Genomic DNA, 19,761 nt, shown 5'->3' with positions numbered 1-19,761 from the left:
ATCACCATATTCTTATCGGCAGACTCAGTAGCCTCGGTTTTTCTAATAACTGCCTTGCCTGGTTCACCAACTACTTTGCAGACAGAGTTCAGTGTGTCAAATCGGAGGGCATGCTGTCCGGTCCTCTGGCAGTCTCTATGGGGGTACCACAGGGTTCAATTCTCGGGCCGACTCTTTTCTCTGTATATATCAATGATGTCGCTCTTGCTGCGGGCGATTCCCTGATCCACCTCTACGCAGACGACACCATTCTGTATACTTCTGGCCCTTCCTTGGTCACTGTGCTATCTAACCTCCAAACGAGCTTCAATGCCATACAACACTCCTTCCGTGGCCTCCAACTGCTCTTAAACGCTAGTAAAACTAAATGCATGCTTTTCAACCGTTCGCTGCCTGCACCCGCACGCCCAACTAGCATCACCACCCTGGATGGTTCCGACCTGGAATATGTGGACATCTATAAGTACCTAGGTGTCTGGCTAGACTGCAAACTCTCCTTCCAGACTCAAATCAAACATCTCCAATCCAAAATCAAATCGAGAGTCGGCTTTCTATTTCGCAACAAAGCCTCCTTCACTCACGCCGCCAAACTTACCCTAGTAAAACTGACTATCCTACCGATCCTCGACTTCGGCGATGTCCTCTACAAAATAGCTTCCAATACTCTACTCAGCAAACTGGATGCAGTTTATCACAGTGCCATCCGTTTTGTTACTAAAGCACCTTATACCACCCACCACTGCGACCTGTATGCTCTAGTCGGCTGGCCCTCGCTACATATTCGTCGCCAGACCCACTGGCTCCAGGTCATCTACAAGTCCATGCTAGGTAAAGCTCCGCCTTATCTCAGTTCACTGGTCACAATGGCAACACCCACCCGTAGCACGCGCTCCAGCAGGTGTATCTCACTGATCATCCCTAAAGCCAAAACCTAATTTGGCCAAACTTTCCTTACAGTTCACTGCTGCCTGTGACTGGAACGAATTGCAAAAATCGCTGAAGTTGGAGACTTTTTTTTATTTCCCTCACCAACTTTAAACATCTGCTATCTGAGCAGCTAACCGATCACTGCAGCTGTACATAGTCAATCGGTATATAGCCCACCCAATTTACCTACCTCATCCCCATACTGTTTTTATTTAATTAAATGTTCTGCTCTTTTGTACACCAGTATGCACCTGCACATGTTCATCTGATCATTTATCACTCTAGTGTTAAACTGCTAAATTGTAATTATCCACTCCTATGGCCTATTTATTGCATACCTCCTCATGCCTTTTGCACACAATGTATATAGATTATTTTATTTATTCTACTATGTTATTGACCTGTTTATTGTGTAACTCTGTTGTCTGTTCACACTGCTATGCTTTATCGTGGCCAGGTCTGCGTTGCAGTTGCAAATGAGAACTACTTCTCAACTAGCCTACCTGGTTAAATAAAGGTTAAATAAAAATAAAGATATCGGTCCTAGAGACATCCAACTGTCCTGTGTTCTAGAAAGCCCTTCTAGACAATCAGAAACTAGTGTTCAATAATGTTGTTTATTGTGTTATCCTCAGCTCTGTTGTCCTCTGACATCTTGTTGACTTCAATTAGATCAATAACTGTAAAAATAAAAAAAAACATCCTCCCCCTATTCTCCTGATAGCTCTCATTCCTTCTCTCTTTCTCCCTGTGTGATGTTAAGCTGAGAGATCTGCTGACATCCTGAGTTTGGATGCAGGCTCAGAGATGTTGAGTGGCCCGGACCCCTTTAACACACACCCCCTCTCTGACACCCCAGGTAAAGCCCTTTCCCAGCATGCAACATTGTTGTGGAATGAAGTGGCAGGTTCCAGTTGTCTGTCTTTTTCAATTCTTGCACATAGACGTTCCTGAGATGCTCATGTTGGTGGATTGTATACACTACATGGCCTAAAGTATGGAAACCTGCTCGTCGAACATCTCAATACAAAATAATATGAATTTGTTCCCCCTCTTTGCTGCTATAACATCCTCCACTCTTCTGGGAAGGCTTTCCATTAGATGTTGGAACATTTTTGCGGGGACTTGCTTCCATTCAGCCACGAGCATAAGTGAGGTCAGGCACTGATGTTAGGCAATTATGCCTGGCTCGCAGTCAGTTTTCTAATTCATCCCAAAGGTGTTCGCTGGAGTTGAGGTCAGGGCTCTATGCAGGCCAGTCGACAAACCGTTTATAGACCTCGCTTTGTGCATGGGGACATTTGTCATGCTGAAACGGGAAAAGGCCTTCCCCGAACTATTGCCACAAAGTTGGAAGCACAATTGTCTAGAATGTCATTGTATGCTGTAGCATTAAGGTTTCCCTTCACTGGAACTAAGGGGCCTAGACCAAACCATGAAAAACGGCCCCAGACCATTATTCCTCCTCCACCGAACTTTACAGTTGGCACTATGCAGTCAGTCATGTAGTGTTCTCCTGGCATCCGCCAAACCCAGATTCGTCTGTCGGATTGCCTGGTGGTGAAGCTTGATTCATCACTCCAGATAACGCATTTCCACTGCTCCAGGGTCCAATGGCGGCAAGCGTTACACCACTCCAGCCGACGCTTGGCATTGAGCATGGTGATCTTAGACTTGTGTGCGGCTGCTCGGCCAATGGAAAACCATTTCATGAAGCTCCCGGCGAACAGTTATTGTGCTGACGTCACTTCCAGAGGCACTTTGGAACTCGTTAGTGAGTGTTGCAACCGATTTTTGCGCTACGTGCTTCGGCACTCTGCAGTCCCTTTCTATGGGCTGTTGTGGCCTTCCACTTCGTGGCTGAGCTATTGTTACTTCTAGACGTTTCCACTTCACAATAACAACACTTACAGTTGATCGGGGCACCTCTAGCAAGGCAGAAATTTGATGAACTGACTTGTAGGGAAGGTGCCATCATTGAAAGTCACAGGTCTTCTTCAGTTGGGGCGGCAGTTAGAGCATTGGACTAGTAACCGAAAGGTTGCAAGATCGAATCCCCGAGCTGACAAGGTCAAAAATGTTGTTCTGTCCCTGAACAAGGCAGTTAACCCACTATTCCTAGGCTGTCATTGAAAATAAGATTTTTTTCTTAACTGACTTGCCTAGTTAAATAAAGGTAAAATAAAAAAGACCATTGACAGTATGTTTGTCTGTGGAGATTGCATGGCTGTGTGCTTGATTTTGTACACCTGTCAGCAACTGAAATAGCCGAATCCCTATTTTCAAGGGATATCCACATACTTTTGACCATGTAGTGTATGTCCTATAGCTTATGTCCTTTTAAAGCCATTGTTTATATAATGACTCTGAGATTACATGGCTTTGCTCTGTCATGCTATTGTTCCTGTCCTGTTAGCTCAGTAAACGCACTCATTGATTCCCTTTCAGCTCCTATGAATAGAGACTGGATCGCCTCACACTTGTGGACCCGTGCCTCTAACTGCACTGTTGCCTGCTTACCAGAAGGACACATTCTACTTTGTTAATTGGATTGCTGTACTGTAGCCTACCTCTGGAGGTGCCTGCTTCAGAATGCCCTTGTCACTGAGAAAAGTGGGAAAGTTTACCATCACATCTGAGCTCTTCCTTCAGTTGGTAGTTGACTGCTTTTCCAAATGGCACAGGAGCAATACACTGTCTTAGCTCAGTCTGGTCTGTGCAAAGGCCCACAGAGTGGCTCCAGTGACAGTCAGTCAGTGGGGGCTGAGGGGATAAAAGGCAGCTGCAGGGTGTGGTTAATCTTCTCCCCACTAGTCCTCTCCCCACTCACACATTCTTCTACACAGTGTTCTCTATCCATCAGTGCCCTAAGGAAGAGTCAACAACAGGAACTGCATCACTGCTTTTGTAACCTTTATTTATTTGACTAGACAATTCATTTAAGAACAAATTCAAATTTACAATGACGGCCTACATCGGCCAAACCCGGACGACGCTGGGCCAATTGTGCGCCGCGCTATGGGACTCCCAATAATACAGCCTGGATTCAAACCAGGGTGTCTGTAGTGACGCCTCTACCACTGAGATGCAGTGCCTTAGACCCCTGCGCCACTCGAAAGCCCAAATGTCTCTGTTGGGAGAGCACTGCACAGTGTCTGCAGAAGTTCACATAACCACAGGCCAGATGTAAGGACCTCCAAGCCTGTTGCGCCACAGCATATTTCAGAAGGGATGGTCCTATTGTCTAGTTATTCAATTTTCCTAATATGTCATTCTTAAAGGGGATTAGAAAGAGAATCTGTTTCCTCACAGATCAGTGCATGCTGCTGTCTTGTGGTGCCAAACGAGGAGTACACCAGAGGCATACATCTAAATATGGCTCTGGAATGCACAGCTGTTGTGTCATAGCAGTTTGTTAGCATTGACCTATGACCTTTATCCCTTAGTGAAGGGGGCAAATGGGCAGCTGTGCTGTGTCATGTTCTGAGCCCACACCCCCTGCCCAAGGTCCTCTGTCCCCCCCATAGCAGCCAGTCACCTGTAAGTATGTATGGAGAGGTTTTGACCCAGAAGATACTCCCACACGCATGCACCTGGTTTGCACTCAGGCTGTTTGGATGTACTAACCTGCTGGAGAGGCACATATCCTGAAGACAGTTCTCCTGCTTTGTCTGTGACACACCTGGCACACCCAGCAAAGCTGACCTAATAAGGATGCCATCAGTCCGATAGTGCTGGGTGATCCAACACTTTTTCAGTGATGAAAGTGAAGAGTCATGTAAGGACAGTCAGTGATGTCGGCCTAGTCTGGAACGGCGCTGTGATAGCTAACCCCTGGTATGTTTTTTTGTATAGGCTGACATTTTGCTCTTTGAGACTGTTTGGCAATGCTTGTCTGCCATATTGAAATGAATCTGTCAACTAATGACCAAATACAGATGAGATAATGACACTAGCTGCTAGTTGTTTATCTTTGTCTGTTTGATTGGATGGATTTGTGTTTTGATGGTTAAGACGATCAGGGTACACACTCCCTTTTGAAGGCATGTTGTTTCGCTTCACTACCAGTTTGACATGAATGGTATTAATACAGTGGGCCCAGCTGAAATAAACCTGTCCTCTACTCAAGCATGGTCTGTGATCTCTAATATCACACTAGGGTTGATTTAATTTTTTCCTAATCTTTTTTTATGCCCCTCTGCTGAATAGGAAAGCAAGAGGGACAGGGTTGCCTCATGGCAAAACATGACGCAGCCAGTAGAATAATGACAAATCCAAGAACTAACCGTTACTACCCCTTGTGAGCGTTACCCTTTACCAACTAATGCTAATTTTGATAGCATAATTAATTACCATGTTCTAAGTGGTACCTAAATGAGCCTTCATCTCTTTTCTCCCTCTACTCCTACTTTGCTTATGCAAATTCTCCCTCTTTCTATGCCTTTCTCACTCCTGGTCCTCCCTCTCCTCTTCCTGTCCCTCTGTTTGGATGGCTCACAGATAAGCTGATTGAGGGACTGAAGTCCCCTGAGACTTGTCTGCTGCTCCCTGACCTTTTGCCCCTGGCTGACCCCTTCAGCAGCTGTGGAGAGGGCAACAGCAATGGTATCAGGCTATCCAGTCTGCATGCCTGTCTCTCCCCTTCCTGTATCCTCTCCAGATATGAGAGATGCTTCTGGTTGTTTATGAACTCATATCAGTCTCCTATACTTTATTACCTGGAGCTTTTTTTATTCCTTCTGTCCTTCTCGTTCATTTCTTTATCCGACCATCTCTCCTGTTCCATTTTCAGCTGCAGCTAAGGCTGATACGTATGTGGACTCTCTGATCCTGGGTCTGGACACAGCCTCAGCCAGCCTGCCAGGTTAGTTTTTACCACTCCTCTGTATCAGCCTTGAATTATAGGTAGTGTTATTACATTATTTCCTTACATCAGTTGGTGTGCATGAATGAACACTCTGTGTGTGAGGTCTGTGGGTGTGCTCTGTGTGTGAGGCCACAATGCATTGGGATAACACAGAGGGATTTGCCTTCACTAAGATTGAGTGAGTGTTATTTCTGCCATCAATGTCATACAGGCATATCAGTCTTAATTCAGGAGCTTAGTTGTGGTTTCCTTTGTTTTAACTATTGCTTGGTGTTGAAAGGATCGGGTCATTTATCAGTAGCCTGCTCAAACATGCCCTGCCAGGCTGTGCTGACAGGTTTGCTTGCAGCAGAATATTATTCCCTGTCACCATTTTTTTTTATTGCTGTTAATTAACGAGACTGTCTGGAATGGTTGTGACAGCGAGCGTCTCGGTTTATCGCAATGAACCGTTACTATGACGTACTCTTAAGGGTGAACAGGAAAACATTTGCAGTGCACTGTTGATTAGCAGTGATGTTCTGCTCCAGATGAACATGAGCAAAGTGTGAATGTTTGTGTAATGGCGGACATTTCCGACAGCCAGTGAAAATAGGCTGGAGCTGGGGACAAGGAAGCTACTGCTGAGCAATCGAGCATGTCTGCTGCCCCTGGATTTGACCTCTCCAGGTCATTCAGTGGGCAGTTTATTTTTGCTCAGCTTTTGGTTGTAGTGGAAATCTGCTCCACTAGAGGACACTAATGGACCATGGTCCTGTCATTGGTCCAACTACTACATACAGTACCATTACTAGTCTGGGGTTTGAGCAGGGTAGTACTTGGAGGATAAATTTATATTAGGAACACCTCAGAACTGCCTCAATTTGTCGGGGCATGGACTCTACAATGTGTCGAAAGCGTTCTACAGGGATGCTGGCCCATGTTGCTGCCAATGCTTTCCACAGTTGTGTCAAGTTGGCTGGATGTCCTCTGGGTGGTGGATCATGCTTGATACACAGGAAACTTTTGATTGTGAAAAACCCAGCAGTGTTGCAGTTCTTGACACAAACCGGTGTACCTGGAACATTGTATGATAGTAGGTGCCAAGGCACTTAAATATTTTGTCTTGCCCATCACCCTTTGAATGGCACACATACATAATCCATGTCTCAAGGCTTAAAAATCCTTCTTTAACATGTCTCCTCCCCTTCATATACACTGATCCAATTTTGAAGTGGATTTAACAAGTTTCATCAATAAGGGATCATAGCATTCACCTGGTCAGTCTGCCACGGAAAGATCAGGTGTTCTTAATGTTTTGTATACTCAGATTATAAGAGGAAGCTCAAATTTACTTTACGTCTGAACTTTTTTCTGTGGGAAGAGGGTGAGCAAGCTTATTAACCCAATGCTTTTTTCCCTGTTTGGGCTAATGGCCTGTTTACTTTCTTTCCTTCTTCCTCCCTACATTCTGTGCCCTGGCCTCTCCTCCCTCAGACCCTCTAGCTGGGGAGGACTCTCTGCTGGGCTGCTCTCTGCTGTCTCACACCTCCACCCCTGGGGTTCAAACTGTCTGTGTACCTCCATCCTCCTGCTCCTCTGCCTCCTGTCTGGATGAGCTGGCTTCTGTCTCATTTGGCACTGCCCAAGCACCTGCTGGTAAGACCCTCTCACCAGCTGTCATATACTGTACACTGAGTGTACAAAACATTAGGGACACCTTCATAATATTGAGTTGCACCCCCTTTTGCCCTCAGAACAAACAGCCTCAATATGTCAGGGCATGGACTCTACAACGTGTCAAAAGCGTTCCACAGGGATGCTGGCCCATGTTAACTCCAATGCTTCCCACAGTTGTCAAGTTGGCTGGATGTCCTTTGGGTGGTGGACTGTTCTTGATACACACAGAAACTGTTGAGCGTGAAAATCCCAGCAGTGTTGCAGTTCTTGACACTAAAACCTGTGCGCCTAGCTACCATAATACTACCATACCCCATTCAAAGGCACTTACAAAAAATATTTTGCAGCGTTTGCACAAGGTGCTTAATACATGAATTTGGCACTCTGAAATTCAACTACTGGAATACCTTGAAAATCAAACATTTCCTCAAGTTGGCACTTACAAAGTACTTTAATTAAAATGAGATGAAAACATAAAATGATCAATTATGTTAATATTAAAAATATTAGAAAATGTATTGGTCGTGCAAATTAATTTCCAGGCAGTCTACTGAGTTTTATTTCCTCAAGTTTTGCACTCTAGTTGCCAGGAGAGCTCGCTCATTCTACCTACACTGCCACTCAGCCAGGCAGGTACAGAACTGACTGATTAGGTGCCACCAAACGTCACATCAATAGCTAAAATGCTTGTCAAATGTACAGTAGATTCCTCCTGCCTGGCAGGATATTGATGTTTATGAATGAGTTTTGCCAGACTCAACCAAGGATGTAGTGGAGGGTGAGGGTAAACACCGTTTACTTACCTTTATATTTGGGAAATGGCGTTTAATCTCCCGGATTTGCCTTGTTAGCAGCGCATTCACTCACTTCTCTGTCCAACGGGAAACTCCGCCTATGATGTATGATGCCGAGAGGTGAAACGAACTACCTCAGCCCAGACATAGTGGCAAGTAGCAGAGGGACGCCGCTGATAGTGGAAATTCTTTTAACATCCCTTGTCTGTTGACACGGCAGGAGTCATCTCCCTCCCCAGTGTACAACTGGGAAATAGTCGCTTATATTTCAGTCAGGTGTCTAGCTAGCTAGGTAGTTCAAAGGCTCTGGCTATTAGCCAGGTAGCTAGCTGGCTAGAAGGATGAAGTTAGAAGCTAATGTTGATCTTATCAAACGCACAATTTAATTTTCTTCTCTAATGGGTATAGAATACAATATTTGAGTCTACGAATGGCTTTTTACACCGTCAAAATTCACTTTCCTGTCATTTAGTGAAATATAAAGACATTTTAATAATATGTATACTGAACAAAAATATAAGTGCAACAATTTCAAAGATTTTACTGAGTTAGAGTTCATGTAAGGAAATCAGTCAACATCATCAGTAATGACTTACCACTCATATAGTAAATAAAGTGAAACCCGTATTATTGAGTTGTACCTGTAAGGTAGTGATAACTGCGACTAGAAACAATTGCATAATAGGAACTATAACAAATTGATGATCCTTGAAAGTAAATATTAGTGCTTGAAAAAGTACTTGAATTTGACTTCTACTGTCTATATGAATCCTGATCTTGCCCATTCACCCTCTGAATGGCACACATAAACAATCCATGTCTCAATTGTCTCAAGGCTTAAAAATCCTTCTTTGACCTTTCTTCCCCCCTTCATCTACACTGATTTGAAGTGGATTTAACAAGTGACATCACCTGGATTCACCTGGTCAGTCTGTCATGTTTTGTACACTCAGTGTGTTACCTGTGTGTAAACACCCCTCAGCAAGTCTGACCTCCGACTTATGTTCAGCCAAAACTAAACCTCACGCCTGCAATATCTCTCAGCTTTAACGCCCAGTCAAAACACTAAAATACATGTTCAAAGGAAAGTAATCTTTGAATGTATCTATCATATTAGTAATATCAAGATAAGCCAACTGACCTGTCGGCAGCCTGTATCAACAGCCCTTCATAGTTCAAACAGTGAGGTATTAATTTGTAGCGCTATACAGCAGCCACAGCATTGTGGGATCTTCTGCAGACCCTTGACTCATTTACAAAAGCCACATCAGATGCATGGCTTAGTACTAACGTTGTGACTGCTCTGGCCGCATCTGTCTCTGTACTCCCTGCACCCTCCCCCCACTCGCACTCTTCTGGGCTGCGCTAACCTTCCCCCTCCATCACCCCTTCACCTCCTCTCCTCCACCTGCAGACTCTGCTTACCTCATGTCGGGCTTCCAGCCACCCGAGGCTGGGGAGAAGGGCACTGAGGACGAGTTTGACCCCATCCCTGTGCTCATCTCCAAAAACTCCAACAACCAAGGTATGTAAGGTAGACCAGCAGAATGTAGATAGGGTATGGATCCACGTGTCTCGTTGATCCACACACATCTTCTGAAGACCAGAGTACTGTTCTGTATGAGCTGTCTCCCTCAACCCATATAACCCAAGGTGACCATGAATGAGCACAGCCATCGCTGAGAAGACCCTAGCTAACAACTTAGTTCATCACTTACACCTGATGAGAGCGACTATAGCTGGATTGTGCTGTAACCTTAGCTAGCCCTCATCCTAGCATGCTCTCACATCGGTGGGTTTCTCTTAGCTTTCTCTCATTCACTTTTCATTGGTTGAACGTTGTCAATAAGAATTGGCAGTTCCGATCAAAGGGAGGCACCGTTCTGCAGTTGTTTTGTACAGTCTGTCAGAACAGAAGCACCAAAGGCAGAGGTTGAAGGAGTAGTTCTTCTAGTAGGACGACTTACAATATGTCCTCCCAGCACGCTTTCCCTGAAATGCTGCGGCTGCATATAGATAACCTCAGCTTACTTTCTGTATCTTTCTTTTCTTCTCTTCCCTGTCCCTCATTCACCCCTGTCTGCTCCTGTCATTCTGCTTTCTTCTCTGCTCTCTTTCACCGATTCTCAATTATTTGCCATTATACGTTCTGGCCTCTGTTCTCTGTTAAATTCTTTCTCTAAATATTACTCTCACTCCCGCTCGTTTGCCTTTCTCCCTCTTCTCTCTTCCTTGCTCCCCCCATGTCCTTGTCTCCCGCTCTCTCTCTCTTTCTGGCACGTTTCAGGTGGTCACTCGCGCAGCAACAGTGGCAGTTCAGAGTCCAGCATCCCCAACATGGCCCGCTCCCTTCTGCTGGTGGATCAGCTCATCGACCTCTAGGGGGGTTGGGAGAGAGAGGTCGAAGGGGCAGCGTGCAATCGTAACACGTAGGGGATGGAGAGGGGGCAGCAGAGGCACTTCTGTAGCACCTTGTGAGGTGAAATGGACTAGTGAACTTTCTCCGGTGTGCCTCCTTGCCCCCCCCCCACCATCTCTTGCTTGCCTGATACAATGGTGGCCGTTGGCATTCCCATGTTGATGTAACAACTTTGCATTAACCCCCCACCCTGACACATTGTCTGCTTCTGTCTTGGCTGCACTAGGGTCATTATCACGCTTTCATCAATCTGTCAACATTCCTAATTGTCCTTCCATGCAGATTCAACCCCACCTCATGCACATACTGCCTGGCTTGCCCATAACCCGATTTGTCTTTGCTGGGTTCTACAATGTTTGATCACTTATACAATCCATCCCTGGCATACCTATTTGTCACAGGTCTGACCATGTAACACAACTGTACAGTGCTTCTATCTCTCCTGGTTATCTGTATGCACTCTTCCTGTAGCAGCTATGACCATGTATAGTCTATAGAGCAAAGCAGTTGCCCTTAAGAAAAGCAGATGCTGACTGAACTATCTAGAGCTGCTTGCATTGGACATACAGGGGGGACTAATAATGACGATAAGCTGTCAGTCCTTGGTATTCTGCGGTGTGTTTAACTGTTATCAAACTGCTGTGATCCACTGCTGCCCCCTGGGAATGTTTGGCAGTCTGTTGTAAGATGTCTGCCATTGTAAGCTCATAAGCGCTTGTGCAACGTGCACCGTTACAGTAGACATCTGATCTCTTCAGGCGTCGCCAGCTGCCCCCAAACTGGCGCTGATATTCAGGTCTGGTACAACAACCATCTCCTTTACTGTGCAACCATGTTTATCTTGGCTGTGCTTTACGTAAGAGCTACAATCTGTTTATCTGAAGGTTTCCTGGGATTATTGTTCCTGTGCTGTGAATTTCCTGTAGTCCTCCTTTAAGATTTATATTGAGCTGGTGCATTTTTTTCCCTCCCACTATGCCCTTAAGTCTAAGAATTGTCTGGCAAGGTTGATGCAATCGTGGTATTATTCTAAATGTGTGTGATTCATTTGAATGCACTTGTCTTTTGATCATGTGTATTCCAATAAGAGCTTTATTGGGTATATTTGGGTTTGTTTGTTTCTATCCTCGGCACATTGGCAAGGTTAGCAGCTGCGATAGAAAAGGGGTGCCATAATGAGCATGGGAATAAGCATGAGAATAAGACTCGCAGGTACAACAGAAATGTGCAATGATTATTTAATGAGAGTCGGTTGATATTCACCAGTGAGCCAGCAGAGCGAGAACTAGCTGCAGCTTGGGTTTTGTCTGTCTGCTTGTGTTGGGCTGGTGTAGCCATACAGTACAGGCAATCCGTTTCTCTATTTGTTCCATGTGCCTCTGTTGCACATGTTCATAATCATTCATATCCACCTCCCTTTTGTCCGATCTACCCATCCATCCATACCACACAAACACACACACCTTGATGTTGCTTGCCTATGATGTAATGTCCAACTTAAATCTGGACATCTCCATTCCCCACCAACTCTTATGTATATAAAACCACTGTTTCAATGTCCTCATTCTCCCTTTAAAAATGTACTGTAGCTACTACTTTGAAAGTGTTTTAATATTTAAAAAAATATATGTTATGAATAAATGTGACTATTGATAGTACTATAGAATGAATGTATGAAGTGAGTCAATATGAAATATATAAAGTTAACAAGTACATATACTTGAATGAAAAAAATGTATTTCTGTGTATTATTTATGAAGCTGTATTTAAGAGTACTACCATCCTGTCCCTCCATTTTGTTCACAGTATTTTTGTCTCCTTGGTCTTGTGGAAGACTATTTTAGCATAGGGAAGCAACTAGCCCCATGGTTTTAACTATCTTAATTTGGTTGTGTTTCTGAGGATAGCTCTGTGCTTGTTACTTACTGTACCTTATTGAGGTATTGTCATCACACCTCATTCCTGGTTTAGACTTTTTTTCTAGTTTGATTTTCTTTATCTGAGCTGTAGTTTATTTAATAGCTTGAAGGGAATATATTTCTTCCAACTCTTAGAGCCCTCCCTCTGAAAACAGGGTTTATGACGGAAGGGTCTTCCTGATATCTCTGTCCCTTATTGTCCTCCTCCTTTACTGTTAACCCCTAAATGTATCACAAAAGCTATCTAGTCTACCTACTTACAAGTTACATTGCAATTAGTATAATTTGTTGGAAACGGAACCAAAAATTTGTCTTGACTCGTCTTTCTCCTCCTCCCAGCAAGCATAATCAGTGGATGTGATGCACTACATTGTACCCACCCTTGATTGATCTTCTGAGGCATATCAAAATGATACAATATTTCAGAAACTGAAATGCAACCCGTATAATGCATGTCAAAAAGTTGTTTCCATACTTGGAAAGTATACAAAGCAAAATGATACATTTCCGTTGATGTTACTGCTAGTATCTTTGAGATAAAACATTGTTTTACCCCTCCTCACCAAACCCATATATTGTACAGAAATTGGCCTGTGGAATCTGAAGTGTATGGACAGATAATCAGTAAAGCTACTCTTGTTTCTTTTTTTATTCATTTTTCTCTCTGATCTACTTGTTGTACAGTTCAGTCTTCTGCAGGTTTTAGTGTAGCTAACCTATGCAATTCTACAGTAGTGCTCATATTGTTCTAAGACACCACAGTGTTGTATTCAGTAGAGGTCTAGCCTTGCCAGTAGAGTTTCAATTGTGTTGCTGTGAAACGGCTGTACCTAGTGTGTTTGCTAGGGGAAACGGTGACAAGTATATAATTTGATTAGATGTAAACTGTTGACATGAACAGCAAATGTTAATATGTGAAAGCTAAGAGTTATCTAGTGTGTACCTTCTATTTTTATGAAATAAGAAAAAAAGAAAACAAAGGGACCTTAAATAAACATGTAAATGTGGACATCACTAGTCTTCTTGGTGTCTTTCAGTTCACCAGTAGGAAATGTAGTTCAATATATGCTAGTGTTATGAGATGATTGGACGAGCAAGTAGCTATAGGCACAGTATGCATCCTTTGGCTGGTTAACACAGTCTGTTGCTTAGTCACACACCCACATAATTCACTTCCCTAACAATGTCAAGGCTCACACTTCAGACAGCGAATGCTGTCAGTAAGGCAGCTCATAAATGCGCGAATGGCTTTCAGAGGCCTCCGCGTTTTGAAACAAACATAAATAATGTTGCCCTATTGATCGAAACACAGTTCTCATTGACGCTACAGTATGGAAGTGCCCAATCATCCTATTACGCCTTGGTGCTCACTTAGTTAAGCAACTAACACACTTAATTAACACACTGCACTCTTACATGGGGTTGAGGGCTCTCACTGACTAGAACTCACACACCTAGCTTCTTGCCTTTCAATCCAGTGGGAGGTTGAGAAGCTTAGAGCTACAGTTCTACCTCTTCTCTTACTCACACCCTGCCCAGCTCTTTGCCTTCTGAATGACTTTGAACTGTGCCCTACAATGGCTGCCACTAACCCTATACCTCTGGAGCTGCTCCTGCTACCTGCACTACCAAGGTAAGACTGCCCCTGTTTCTGCCCCCCTCTCTCTTTGTTTCTGTGTCTGCTCCCGTGAGTCCTCTCACTCCTTCTTCCCATAGGTCCACTTCCTTCTTATCAAGTCCCTATATATTTATATAACTTACTAATTACAACCCTAAATCTGACATCTTTACTTGCTCTGTAATGGTACATGGAATTGTTTTGATGAGGTATTGAGTGTATATGCTTAGGGAATGTTGCAGGTCTGCTGAAATCAATTCATGGAAACAATGTATTTTGTTGTGGTGATAGTGCTGAATAGTCTTGTCTGTCACATTGTGTTGTACAGAGTAGAACATGTTGTGTTTTTGATGTAGTCGTGCTGGCTTGCTGCTGTTGGACCATTGTGCTGTTATTGCTGTTTCCATGGTGTTTACTTGTTTGCAGTAGAGCTGTAGTACTTGTCATTTTTGGGATTGACCTAATTGATGGTCCGTTAGACCAAAGGACCACAGACCGTAGTGTTCAGAGCTGCGAGAGGTTTCTCAATGTCAACTTAATTGCTGTATCATCTTGTCTCCATTTACACATCTCAAGTCTTATCCATTACTCTGTGCCTTCTCTCCTCTGCAGAGCTGAAAGGGGTGAGTAATGGTTACGCTGTGCTGGACGAGGGGGGTTCTGAAATTGAGCTGCCTGGAGAAGGTCACAGAGCAAACGAAGGCTGTATCCACTCCAGCGATGATGAGGAGGAAGACGACAGAGTGAAGGAGGAGCAGGGCAGGAGGGCCAGTGAGAGTGATGTGGTTCATGACTGCAGTGGCTCCAGACCTTTGCTGCTGGATTCAGATGAAGAGGAGGAGCAGGGGTCTGAATTACTCCTCACATCCTCCCAGCCATCCCTATCACACCCACAACTCTCCAATTCCTCCCACCAAACTACCCCATCCCTCTGTGCCCCATCCCTGAATCATTCCCACCAGATGCCACAGCAAGCCAGGGTGGTTGAGGTTGTCCCTGATGTCTTCTTCAAATCCCCCTTCAGGCTTGAACAAGAGGCAGGCGACGTGTTCGCAAATGCCCCCTTCCAACGTCCCCCTGTTGTGGCTCAACAGCATCCAGACGTCTTCCTGCAGGCCCCCTTTGTGAAGCCCAAGACCCAGCACCCTCACCCAGCTGTGGTTCACCCTGTGGCCCCTGAACCAGCCCTCTTGAGCCAGGTGGCCACACAGCCTTTCCGCCCACAGGCCCTGGCCAAGTACTCCCGACACTTTGAGGGCCCCTTGCCTCACCAACCTGTGACAGCTCAGAGGGTGGTGTCCAATGTGAGCAGGCAAGCTGCTGTGGGCCCCTTACACTCCTGGACTTCAGAGGTGAACTCAGTAGACCCCTTTGTCTCTGCGCCCTTTCACATCAAGGCCCCACAAGAAAAGCCCTGAAAGATCCCATCCTTCCCTACAGGGAAGCGGAGCCCACACCTGTGCACACTACAGTAAGGCATACACACTGTATGCTGTCACCTGCACCGGGGCTGGACTTACAAACTTCAAACATTCTAGATATTGAGCAAGGTCATCGATGTGTTTTTTTGCTGCAGTGGAATTGAGGTGGGTCCTCATTTATAAATGCTGTGTACACACAAAATATGCCCCAAAACATGCATGCAGCAGTTTAAGCAAAAGTTGTCATTTATAAAAACTGAACTTGACGTGAGAATGTGATTATCCTGCCTCCATGCGTATGCAGTTTCAAGTGGTTGAATTTTTGCATTGCAATTAAGGGAAAAGTAGCGTAGTAGCCTTGTGCATGAATACAGTGGCCTTCAGAAAGTATTCCACATTTAGTGAATTATGTGAAGCCTGAATTCTAAATGGATCTTTACCCATCTACACACAATAACCTATGACAGTGAAAACATGTTTATAGAAATGTTGCTTATTTATTGAAAATTAAATACAGAAATCTCATTTACATAAGTATTCACACCCCTGAGTCAATACATACCTTTGGCAGTGATTACAGCTGTGAGTCTTTATTGGTAAGTCTAAGAGCTTTGCGCACCGTAAATGTACAGTATTTGCACATTCTTTTAAAATGATATTGTTTGGTGATCTTTGCTAGACAGACATTTTAAGTCTTGCCATAGATTTTCACGCTGATTTAAGTCAAAACTGCAACTAGGCCACTCGGGAACATTCAATGTTGTCTTGGCCTTCTGAAAGGTGAATTTGTCTGTTGGAAAGCAGACTGAGTCAGGTTTTCCTCTAGGATTTTGCCTGCGCTTACCTCCAGTATATTTTTATTCCCCAAAAACTCCCTAGTCCTTGCCATTGACGAGCATACCCATCATGATGCAGCCACCACCATGCTTGAAAATATAGTGATACTCAGATGTGTTGTGTTGGATTTTCCTCAAATATAACGCTTTGTATTCAGGATATAAAGTACATTTCTTTGCCACATTTTTGGCAGTTTCTTGCAAACAGGATGCATGTTTTGGAATATTTTTTATTCTGTACAGGCTTTTGTCATTTAGGTTACTCTTGTGGAGTAGCTACAATGTTGATCCACCAAGCTCAAAGGGATATTCAATGCTTGTTTATTTTTACCCATCTACCAATAGGTGCCTTGCTTTGCGAGGGATTTTAAAACCTCCCTGGTCTTTGTGGTTGAATATGTGTTTGAAATTCACTGCTCAACTGAGGGACTTTACACTTATCTGTATGTGTAGTGTACAGTGATGAGATGGTCACTAAAAAAAATTCTGTTAAACTATTGCACAGTGTGAGTCCATGGAACTTGTGACTTAAGACTATTTTTATTTAGGTTGCCATAAAAGATGACTCAAGCTTTTCATTTTTTTATTAATTTGTTAACATTTCAACTTTCACATTATGGGGTATTGTGTGTAGCCCAGTGAGACAATCTCAATTTAATTCATTTTAAATTCAGGCTGTAAAATAAAATAGCCAAATGTGGAAAAATTCAAGGGTTCTGAATACTGAATTCTGAAGCCACTGTATATAATAATACTCGAATTCATAACAAAAACAGGTAGCTAAATATAACAAGATACAGTAATTTGTCATTAGTGAGATGAGCAAAAATCTATTTTCTTTGCATTCTAAAATAATTAGAAAAGTAATTTTAAATTTCCATGATCATTTCATAATTAATTCCTCACCTTTTCTGACTAATGGCTTCATATTCACAAAATTGCCTATAGGCCTGAAGCAAGTTATTATAGGCTACAATTGATCCAATTTCTCAATTGATTAAACCCACTTTACAATAGTAAATAGATGGGCTATTTCAAGTATTTTGCTCTATGCAATCTGACGTGAAGCTCAGTTTAACGGTGGAAGAGACGGTTCCTTTTCCATTAACGTTTGTAGGCTACCTCTGAATACTGTGCTGTCAAATTTCTCGGGTAGACAATATTTCATTTATAAACATGCATACACCGAGTACACAAAACATTAAGAACACCTTCCTAATATTGAGTTGCACCACTTTTTGCCCTCAGAACAGCCTCATTTCGTCGGGGCATGGTCTCTACAAGGTGTCGAAAGCATTCCACAAGAATGCTTCCCACAGTTGTCAAGTTGGCTGGATGTCATTTGGGTGGTGGACCATTCTTGATACACACGGGAAACTTGAGTGTGAAACCCAGAAGCGTTGCAGTTCTTGACACATTGGTGCGCCTGGGCTGGCACCTACTACCATACCCCGTTAAGAGGCATTTAACTCTTTTGTCTTGCCCATTCACCCTCTGAATGGCACACATACAAATCATGTCTCAAATCCATCTTTAACGTGTCTCCTCCCCTTCAGCTACACTGATTGAAGTAAATGTGACATCAATAAGGGATCATAGCTTTTACCTGAAATTCACCTGGTCAGTCTGTCATGGAAAGAGCAGGTGTTCTTAATGTTTTGTACACTCGGTGTATAGGCTTATCATAACCATTGCGGAATACATTCCTTACCTTTTCTGTCCAAGTTGAGTTCATATTTCTGACACAACCATACAATAAATGCATTTAAACGCAGTTTTACACAATTCCGGACATTTAATCCTAGTAAAAAATCCCTGTTTTAGGTCAGTTAGAATCACCACTTTTATTTAAAAAATGTGAAATGTCAGAATAGTAGAGAATTATTTATTTCAGCTTTTATTTCTTTCATCATATTCCCAGTGGGTCAGACGTTTACCTAAACTCAATTAGTATTTGGTAGCATTCCCTTTAAATTGTTTAACTTGGGTCAAACGTTTTGGGTAGCCTTCCACAAGCTTCCCACAATAAATTGGATGAATTTTGGCCCATTCCTCCTGACAGAGCTGAGTCAGGTTTGTAGGCCTTGCTCGCACACGCTTTTTCAGTTCGGCCCACACATTTTCTATAGGATTGAGGTCAGGGCTTTGTGATGGCCACTCCAATACCTTGACTTTGCTGTCCTTAAGCCATTTTGCCACAACTTTGGAAGTCTGCTTGTGGTCATTGTCCATTTGGAAGACCCACTTGCGACCAAGCTTTAAATTCCTGACTGATGTCTTGAGATGTTGCTTCGATGTATCCACATAATTTTCCTCCCTCATGATGCCATCTATTTTGTGAAATGCACCAGTCCCTCCTGCTTCAAAGCACCCCCACAACATGATGCTGCCACCCCCACTGCTTCACAATTGGGACGTTGTTCTTCGGCTTGCAAGCCTCCCCCTTTTCCCTCCAAACATAACGATGGTCATTATTGCCAAACAGTTATATTTTTGTTTCTTCAGACCAAAGGACATTTGTCCAAAAAGTACAAGGTTTGTCCCTATGTGCAGTTGCAAACCGTAGTCTGGCTTTTTTATGGTTGTTTTGGAGCAGTGGCTGCTTCCAAGCTGAGCGGCCTTTCAGGTTATGTCGATATAGAACTTGTTTTACTGTGGATATAGATACTTTTTTGTACCCGTTTTCACCAGCATCTTCACAAGGTCCTTTGCTGCTGTTCTGGGATTGATTTGCACTTTTCGCATCAATGTACGTCCATCTCTAGGAGACAGACCATGTCTCTTTCGTGAGCGGTATGACCGATGCGTGGTCCCATTGTGTTTATACTTGTGTACTATTGTTTGTACAGATGAACGTGGTACCTTCAGGCATTCGGAAAATGCACCCAAGGATGAATCAGACTTGTGGAAGTCTTTTTTTTCTGTCTTTCTGATGTCTCAGTGCAAAGAGGCACTGCTTTTGAAGGTAGGCCTTGAAATACAGCCACAGGTACACCTCCAATTGACTCAAATGATGTCAGAAGCTTCTAAAGCCATGACATAATTTTCTGTCATTTTCAAAGCTGTTTAAAGGCGCAGTCAACTTGGTGTATGTACATTTCTAACCCACTGGAATTGTGATAGTGAAATAATCTGTCTGTAGACAATTGTTGGAAAAATTCCTTGTGTCATGTACAAAGTAGATGTCCTAACCGATTTGCCAAAACTATAAGAAATGTGTGGAGTGGTTGAAAAACAAGTTTTAATGACTCCTACCTAAGTGTGTGTAAACTTCCGACTTCAACTGTACACTGCATATCCC

At 43.5% G+C, this 19,761-nt stretch overlaps 1 protein-coding gene across 17 annotated transcripts in view; it reads left to right on the top strand.

Moving 5' to 3' along the window:
• The window catches only part of LOC110525655 (AP2-associated protein kinase 1), a 35,029-nt gene extending 17,255 nt beyond the window's left edge, over positions 1-17,774 (top strand). For 2 of the 17 annotated variants that reach the window (XM_021605976.2, XM_036979764.1), the window contains 6 exons: positions 1,691-1,786; positions 5,428-5,532; positions 5,720-5,791; positions 7,271-7,432; positions 9,662-9,772; positions 14,816-17,774. In XM_021605976.2, the coding sequence (XP_021461651.2) occupies positions 1,691-1,786; positions 5,428-5,532; positions 5,720-5,791; positions 7,271-7,432; positions 9,662-9,772; positions 14,816-15,621 (1,352 nt within the window). In that variant the 3' untranslated portion in view covers positions 15,622-17,774. Of the gene's footprint in view, positions 1-1,690; positions 1,787-5,427; positions 5,533-5,719; positions 5,792-7,270; positions 7,433-9,137; positions 9,173-9,661; positions 9,773-10,534; positions 13,598-14,815 lie in introns of those variants that run through there. The other 15 variants (XM_021605979.2, XR_002473803.2, XM_021605981.2 and 12 more) reach the window with 15 other exon arrangements.
• Positions 17,775-19,761: the final 1,987 nt, after the last annotated feature.

The sequence above is a fragment of the Oncorhynchus mykiss genome, chromosome 6 (genome assembly GCF_013265735.2).
Source record: "Oncorhynchus mykiss isolate Arlee chromosome 6, USDA_OmykA_1.1, whole genome shotgun sequence".
Classification (NCBI taxonomy): Eukaryota; Metazoa; Chordata; class Actinopteri; order Salmoniformes; family Salmonidae; genus Oncorhynchus; species Oncorhynchus mykiss.
Note: the sequence above shows the minus strand (reverse complement) of the source record. Positions and strands in the feature narration are given on the sequence as shown.